The 8264-nt window shown below is 38.5% G+C and overlaps 1 protein-coding gene across 1 annotated transcript; it reads right to left on the bottom strand.

The window, feature by feature from the left end:
• Positions 1 to 2785: 2785 nt before the first annotated feature.
• pigm (phosphatidylinositol glycan anchor biosynthesis, class M) lies at positions 2786 to 8089 on the bottom strand. Its single transcript, XM_084747151.1, has 8 exons — positions 7670 to 8089; positions 6488 to 6661; positions 6186 to 6306; positions 5843 to 6086; positions 5244 to 5347; positions 4837 to 4991; positions 3283 to 3384; positions 2786 to 3029 (listed from the first exon to the last, which is right to left on the bottom strand). Exons 1-8 carry the CDS (start codon positions 7838 to 7840, stop codon positions 2862 to 2864), a joined length of 1239 nt encoding a protein of 412 aa, XP_084603277.1. The 5' UTR covers positions 7841 to 8089; the 3' UTR covers positions 2786 to 2861.
• Positions 8090 to 8264: the final 175 nt, after the last annotated feature.

Genomic DNA, 8264 nt, shown 5'->3' with positions numbered 1-8264 from the left:
ACAAGCATCAGCACACATATATGATATTATTATTATGCACTCCCATCATCAATCACAGGGGGGAGGGCCAGCAAACATGCTCAGAACCATCGGGACTAAAATGAATGCTCTAATAATTTCCATGTGAGATTAGAAGGAGAGTAGAGTGAGATTAGGGAGTCACTGCCAGCACTGTTTGTATTGGGTTGTGTTCATGCTCCAGTTGACTGATTAATCTGTGAGGGTTACACGAGGATAGATGCTAAGTTTGGCTCTTTTGCTGGCAAATGCTTCTCCCTACTGGTCACAACTGCACACTGCAGCTGAGGAAGAGTCCAGTCACATCTGATGGCATGAAGCCATGGCTCAAATTTGTGAGAAAATGAAATGGCAGCTTCATAACTGCATGACTGTATCTGAGCCAGTGGTGGAAGATGTATTCCGATTATTTACTTAAAGAAAAATACTACTACCACACAATGAAAATACTCAGCTACAACTTAAAGTCCTGTGTAAGTAAAAGTATGTCAGTATTATTGACAAAATGTGTCTAAAGCATGAAAAGTAAAAGTACCAATTCACAGTATAATGATGTGTTTTACTATTATATCTGATGTTTTTTGATTAATTTTCTTGCAGCATTAATGTGCATGTTGAATTTTAGTGCTGTAGACCTTTAAGGTTATGGTCATTTTACTACTTTATATACTGTTGGGTAGTTTAATCTACAGCCATGTATCATATTCTATAAGATCATCATATGTTGATGTCCTGTGAGAACCATGGATCTCTAAAAAGTCAACTTTTCCTGAGCTGAGAAAAACAGCCGTTTTCAGCAATTAAAATTGTTTAGTTAGTGTAAGAAACAAAATTTTTCTCAAAACATAAAAGAACACTTAATCCTTCTGTTTATAAGAAAAAAAATATTGCATTCAAATTCCACACATTTGGAGATACATGGTTTTCTTTGAAGGGAAGGGTATGTAAAATTGTAATCTGAAACATTTGCCTCAGAGATGTAGTGGAGAACATAGTACAAGTACCTCAAAACTGTACTTAAAGGGACAGGTGAGCCCAAATTTGAAAATAAAAATCTATAGTGGAATCTACCAGAACTACTTTCTTTCTACTAGAAAGAAAGTAGTTCCTACATGAAACTGCTCGCAACAAGGTCTGTGGATAATCTTGAGTAACCAGGTCTTGATTTTTAGAAACAGACTCTGGTTTCTGAATTTTTCAAATATAATTTTGGGTGCTTTGAAGACCGCAAACCAAGTGCCTTTTAGTCCCATTATACTGGAGAGATGGCAGACATCTCTATGGCCAATATCTCCAAAACTCTGCTACTCACACCAAAACATATCTAGATGTATCAACAGCACTACAAGCCAGGGGAAAATGTGTATTTTTGATTTTGAGGTTATCTGGCCTTTTAAGTAAAGTACTTGAGCTGAAGTACTTAGTTATCTTCCACAAGTGATCCGTACTTAGTTGATTTGGACAGTAGATAATATCCTGATCTATAATTACGATTTAGTTTAAGAATCCATTAGTTCCACCCTGTGACCAAATGCATAATATTTAATAGAGCAGTTCTCAACTCAGATTCTCAGGAATGCTTTTAGCTTTCATTTAACTGTGTTCATTATTATATTGGAGTGATGTTACAAAAAGTGCAAAAACAGAAAACAGTTTAGTCCAAACTTCACTCTAACCCACAAGCATTCCTTTACCCAATTTCCACCAGTATCTTCCCTCTTACTCATCACTAGAGTCTGCAAAGTGCAAATATTTTCCTGTTACTTGAGGTTTTGACAAAGGTTTTGTGTTGGGCAATAACGGAAAGTCAAATCTGCAAGCTATTTAAACTATTCAAATGTTGCGTACATTTGACATTATTGGATTCCAGTATGATCACATTAACAAACTAGCATTCAAGATCTTGGATAAAACTTTGAATTATCTCTCCTTTAACAAATACAGCAACATTTTGCCATGGATGTCAGTACTCTGAGTCACACCAAAGAGCATCTTTTTGTATTGGTGAGTGTTAAATCCAACTGGCATGTCTTCACAGTGCTTCATCAACATAATGTGATTGATTTGACAGAGCGATGAGCATATTACTTTACAGTATTTTTCTACAAACTAGGAAAACATTCCTAATTCATTAGACTAATGTGCAGGTCAGACTCAGGTCATACTGGTCAGATCACAGACATGACAGGATTTATTTTAGGTTATTATCCTAGACTTTGTAATGTCAGATCTGAATGGTGCATCACAATCCCTGCTTCATGTTTTGGAAGTGAGCAAAACATCAGATTGTGGGCTGAATGATGTCTATAAACGATCTGTCCACTTCTGTCTCTGGAATGAGAAAGTGCCTCTTATCCTCAAGATTTGACCAAAATCCCTGAACGCTTTGTTCATTATTTTGGTCCAGAGCTGTTTAACGTCATGGTTCGTTAAATCTGTGGGTGGGGTGTGAGTGATCTCTGATCTGTGGCAGGTATTTTGTCCTTGACAGCAAATGGACAAATGGAAAACATCTGTGTGGTGTGGTCACAGGTGGAACACACTTCAAAGTTTCAACCCAGAAAAACCAGAGCAACAGCAGTTTTCTGCCTTATGTGACTCATTGAGGATTTAAGTGTTTTGGCCTGCAGTGGACAGCATTTAATCAATGGGTTTAACTCTGAGTGACTCAAGGTCTAAATGTGGCTTTCTCACTCAGGAAATGGCAATGCATGAATCTGCTTTGTGCAAAAAACTACATGAGAACATAATGAGGTGCTAAGGAGACTGAGGTTTAACGAAATATACACTTTATTTTTTTAAACATGCGTCCATCCAACATCTTAAGTTGAAACTATTCAATGTCAGTCAGTCTTCAGTCTGTGTGGAGTGTGTGTTGGTTTGTAATGGGCTACAATCTGAATCAGGATGGAGGAGTTGATGATCAAGAAGAGCAAACCAGCAAGCCAGATCAACAAGAAGGTGTTGTAGCCTTCAAACTCCAGGAAGTATGCTGGACCCAACCAGATACCCTGATAGTAGAGAGAAAATACTCAGTAGTTTCTTCATATCAAATCTATTACTAATTACTTCATTCAAAATATTACAGAATAAGTTCAGTTAATCTTCTGTTTTAATGTTGTGAATATAAGAATCTGTACAAGTGAACAAGAGCCAGAGATCAAAGCTAGCATAATTAACGGCATCTTGTTATGGTAAGCGGATTTTGTTAATCAAGTGAATAACTGAGGTCAAATTTAACTAAAATGTGCTCAGCTGAATTACCTGTCCAGCAAACCAGAGGAGAAGCAGCCCCACTCCTTGTTTCAGTGACAGAGTCAGGTGAGGGATGACCAGAGGGAGCAGACTCAGGTACCACAGGAAGTACTATGAAAAGACAACAAGTAACATTGTTAAAGGCTGTGTGAAGGGTGTGAGCGAGGGCTAGATCAGATTATTATACACAATACAGTATACTGCATTCATATTTAGTGACGGAGACTGGACAGTGCTCTGGAGGATGAAACAAACTTCAGATGGGTGAGAGCCAGTTCAGTACCCAAACATTAATGAGCCTGTGATATCACACTGAAACTGTGAAATAATAAACACAGAAAAATTACAAGAATTCACTAGGGATCCACTATAAATATCAGGGCTGTTAAATATCAGGGCTGAATGGAAAAATTACGTTATTATTTAATTACTGTCTATAATAATATCTGATTTGACAGAATATGTTAAAGCAAGTATGTTTGTGACATTTTCAGACCAGTTATTAGTTTTTGTTGTAACAGTGATGTCAGTTATATTTGGTTTAATCAGAGCTATGAAATAAGAAAATCATTCATCTTTGCTCACTACATCTTAGCCTTTCTTACCCTAATGTGTGCACAAATATAATGAGCCATGAGGCAAGTTCAGGTGTGCCTTGGGATTTTGTGACAACTATACAATATTATTGCAATATACAACTATAAAAGTTTCTAACTATTTTGTTGATAAATATTTATTGAGCCATCTAGTTTATTCTGTCAAATTTTACTTTAACTTTTGACAGTATGTGTTATGAAGGTTTTTTGGACAGACACAGGTATGCCTTGTGATTTTGGCTGTGTTGTGCCTTGGGCACAAAACTTTTAAATACACTGGCATAAAATACGAGTTGGGCTATATGAACCTCTTTTTACAAAAACTTTAATTACTGGCTATCATATCTGTATTGGCCATGAGAAACAAGTAATTATTGTTTATTGATATCCAGCCACAACAGCAAGGCTGGTGAATATTGTTTTCACCTTGTGGGTCTGTGAGTCTGTGTGTGTGTCATGGTAAAATGTGGTCCTCAAGCACATGGGAGAAGTTAAAGCCCCATGTGGTCGAAATTGTGCTATTTTAACACAAACAACAATTATTTTTTTTCCCCTTATTTACTAGTAACTAACTAGTAGTTTTCCTAGAGGCAGTTTTGACTTTTGACTTTTAGTCTGTCTGTCTGTGTATACATTAAGTTTGGATAGATGATTGACAGGGGAAAGTCAAAAAAGGAGAGGTAAAAGATGGCTAACAAGCATCTGATCTCTGCTTAGACTCAGTTTGGTTTTGTTTTTTGTTTTTTAAGATTATTTTTTGGGCTTTTGCCTTTATTTTGATAGGGACAGCTGAAGATGTGACAGGAAAGGGGGCAGAGAGAGGGGGAATGACACGCAGCAAATGGGTCACAGGCGGGAATTGAGCCAGCGACCACTGCGGAGGACGAACAGCCTCAGTATATGAGGTGAACGCTCTACCAACTGAGCTATGGGAGCATCCCCCTAGACTTGATTGTGCTTTATGTACCTGTGAAGTGCAGACTTTGTTGAAAGAGACAAAGATGGCAGTGTGCAGGAAACAGCAGAAGGCCAGGTCAGAATGAAAGGCCCACGATGCCACCAACAGCAGAACAAGCTGTGGCAGGAATGCTGCCAGTCCAAGCCACTGGCTCCACCTGCTGTCTGCACCAACAAAATACAAAATGATTAGAGAGCTGTATTGGTTTCTATAAATTCACACTCCCTATTAACATAGAAGAGCAAGGCAAATACCTAATAAACATACTTTATAGCTGATTAAATAAACAAGCAAATTATCACCACTGACCCAAAGCAATGTAGCTCTGTCCATGAGCTAATACATTATGCTGCTCTTAGTTCTGTAGTTCTGTCTGCAACAATGTGCCACATATAAGTGGCTGGATGGGTGAATACCTGCAGTGAGGTAGAGCATGTAGAAGTATGGAGAGAAGTTGTGTCTGATGTCCCTTCTGGTCAGATGGTACAAATAGGTCTCATGAAGGAACTCCCAACCGTACCTGACAATACAGCAGAGGAATCACATGATTTGGGAAGTTATTAATAGTTAGTGTACTTCCTCACACAGGGGATGATTTGGATTCAAATCAAAATATTTAAATTGATATTTCAAGCACTTGGCTCCATATTTGTTTACCATAAGAAGACTTTAGGGGAGTATATGTTTAATATATTACTTAACTTTATTCTACGAACCAGATTTCACTATTCCCAAATAATAGCCAATCACCTTTAAAGTAACTTTGAACATCTTTTTTTGTTGTCATTGTTCTTAGTAATTTACGTCAATAATTAATATCCACATATTGTGTTATCAGCTGAATAATTCTGCATTTTTCCACTTGAACAACAGAAACAAGATAAATTTTACTCTGTGTACAAACTAGTTGGGAAGGTTTATAAACTAGCTGCATTACGTAATACTTGTTATGCAGAGTCAAAAATCACAGGCAATGAAAAGCTTTTACTGTCCGTAATTTCCTTGTTCATCTTACATGTAATAGAAGAGCGCTGTGAGCATACAGAAGACTCCTCCGGCCACACCTGCAAACAGGAACAGCTCTCGGTTGAGGAAGCTTCCTATAAACCCAATTAAGCTCCTCCACCTCTTTCTGTCCTCCTCTGATCTGGTCTGTGGCGTACGCAGGGTCAGAGCGATGGGCAGAGCATATGTGACAGGGTAGATTTTCATATGGACTGACAAACCATAGAGTGCAGCTGCCCATATCAGATGCCGGGCTAGAAGAATTAAGGTAAAGTATTAACAGAAGAGCTGTGTATCTACATTCCATTATAACATTAGCCAGATCTACGGTATTTTACAGAGCTCAAAAGTACCTTCCATACAGAGCAGTGTCCCCAGCACCAGGGCTGCCAGGATTGACTCAGCATTCCCTCGACTGGATACTCCCATGGGCAGCGGGTTGAGGAGCCACAGAGAGCAGACACGACGTGCAGTCTGAACATAAATCCCCCCAAAACACAACTTCATCTGCATGGTGCATTTTCAAGAAGCCATAAACTCTGTTGTTTTGCTGGACAGAACTGTGGGCACTAGGGTATTTGCAACTATCCTTATCAACAATTTCTGGTCAACAAGGATCAGCTAAAAACTAACTAAAAACTATCTAAAAACCTACCTCTGAGCTCAAACCTCTCAGGCAGAGGATTCTGTAGATGAGCAGTCCTGACAGTACATCACACACAATGAAGAGGATCTTGCCAAACACCATGCTGAGATAGATGTTAGGGGTGAGCATCCAGGCTAGCAGAGGGGTGTAGCGGTAGGTTGATCTGTTGTATGGGGACTCCCCCTGCGCAAATGTTGAAATGTTGTAGTACAGTACAGAAATATTACCAACTCAGTGTACTTATAGATCCCCTCTAGACATGTATGAACATATATAAAAAATTATAAATAGTTCTGCTTAAAAATAACCTGCATGTGATAGGTCATTTTCACAAAAAAAATCAATTATTATATTAAAATCTTTGAAATGGCATCCACTCTTTCTCCTTCATTAAAAATCCTGAATATATAAATATATGTTGAACTGTTGGACAACAACTCTTCAAACACCATTTGTCCAGCAGGTCAACTTAAGGTAAATTCAATTCTCACTGTAAATACGCTGGTGGCTTTAAAGGGACAGTTCACCCAGAAAATAATATTCAGTCATTATCTACTCAAAAAGTCATAGTGTGTCTTTGTGGCCATTTTCTGTCTCACCACAGCCATTTTTTTTATCTCTTTGTGGTTGTTTTGCTCCTGTTTGTAGTGTTTTTTTTCTGTGTCTTTGTAGTAATTTTGTGTCTCATCGTGGCTGTTATGTGTTTCTTTATAGTTGCTATACATTTTGCATGTCAAGCCCAATGGGGTCCTTGGGCTGTGTCTGGTAGGCCAATAGACATTTTTTACTGAAGTCATCATGACATGAAATAGTAGCATAAACACAGATGGTACCAGTGATACTTTTTAAGGTCCAACATTTTTAAGATAGCAGCACCCTGACTCTGTTTGACCTGAATGGAACAGAACCTTAATCAGTATCACTGATAACATAAGTTCACCCTGCTCTTTCATATCCAGTGATTACTGTTAAAATACTTTATTCAGTAATCTATCCATTATCACTAACAAATAGGTCAAGTAATAGTACCACTACATTGTACTTCAGTATAGTAGTAGCCACTTGAATAAATTTGCTGGTCTTCCTCATTGTTGACCCAGAATTATATTAGTAAACACAGTCAGACACCTGACAACTTTATCTGTTTACTTCACTCCAGTCGCAGACGTTATAAGACTGCTGTCCTGTTACCTGTGTAGTGAATCTTGCAGCATCTGTGAACACATGGTAGTCGATATCGGTGTACTTCACCACCATAGTCCTGTCCTGGTAGTCTCCATAAGCGACCAAGGTCAGCCGTATAACGAAGGAAACCGTGAAGAGGACGTGCTTCTCTGTCAGCTTGGTTATTAGCTTCTCCATCACAAACCAAGCAGGGAAAACCAGATTAGCAGCAGCACTGGGAGCTAAGGTAAGTTAGCTAGCTGGTCGTTAACGTTACTGTCCGTTTCTCCGCAGCCATTTCTGCTTCTCTTTAACATAAAGACATTCCTGGTAGTATTACCGTCGTGTTTTGTTAATAAGCGACTTGTTTTTGAATAACCAGACTTCAAACAAGACAACTAGGAAGTTTTCAGGAAGTGCGTTTTCTAACGTTTTCTTCTTTTTGTATTTCTACTCCGGACACCAAACATAAAGACCCATTAGCACCACCTACTGGACTGGAGTAAGACTAGACATGAAATAGTGCAATAAAGACAGGTTTTACTAATGATACTGATTAAGGCTTTGTTCCATTCAGTCACGGTGCTGCTACTGTGCATGTAACCTCACTGGAAAGGCTCTG

Source organism: Lutjanus erythropterus, chromosome 21 (assembly GCF_056507025.1).
Source record: "Lutjanus erythropterus isolate fLutEry1 chromosome 21, fLutEry1.hap2, whole genome shotgun sequence".
Taxonomy (NCBI): Eukaryota; Metazoa; Chordata; class Actinopteri; order Lutjaniformes; family Lutjanidae; genus Lutjanus; species Lutjanus erythropterus.
This window is presented reverse-complemented; position numbering and strand designations above follow the sequence as displayed.

What these genes read in the sequence shown, in the direction of transcription:
- pigm (XM_084747151.1), bottom strand. Translation starts at nt 7,840, where the DNA reads ATGGAGAAGCTAATAACCAAGCTGACAGAGAAGCACGTCCTCTTCACG. An exon ending in ACAGCGCTCTTCTATTACAT is followed by an intron (nt 5,348 to 5,842) that starts GTAAGATGAACA and finishes CTGTATTGTCAG; the next exon opens with GTACGGTTGGGAGTTCCTTC. An exon ending in TCCTCTGGTTTGCTGGACAG is followed by an intron (nt 3,030 to 3,282) that starts GTAATTCAGCTG and finishes CTCTACTATCAG; the next exon opens with GGTATCTGGTTGGGTCCAGC.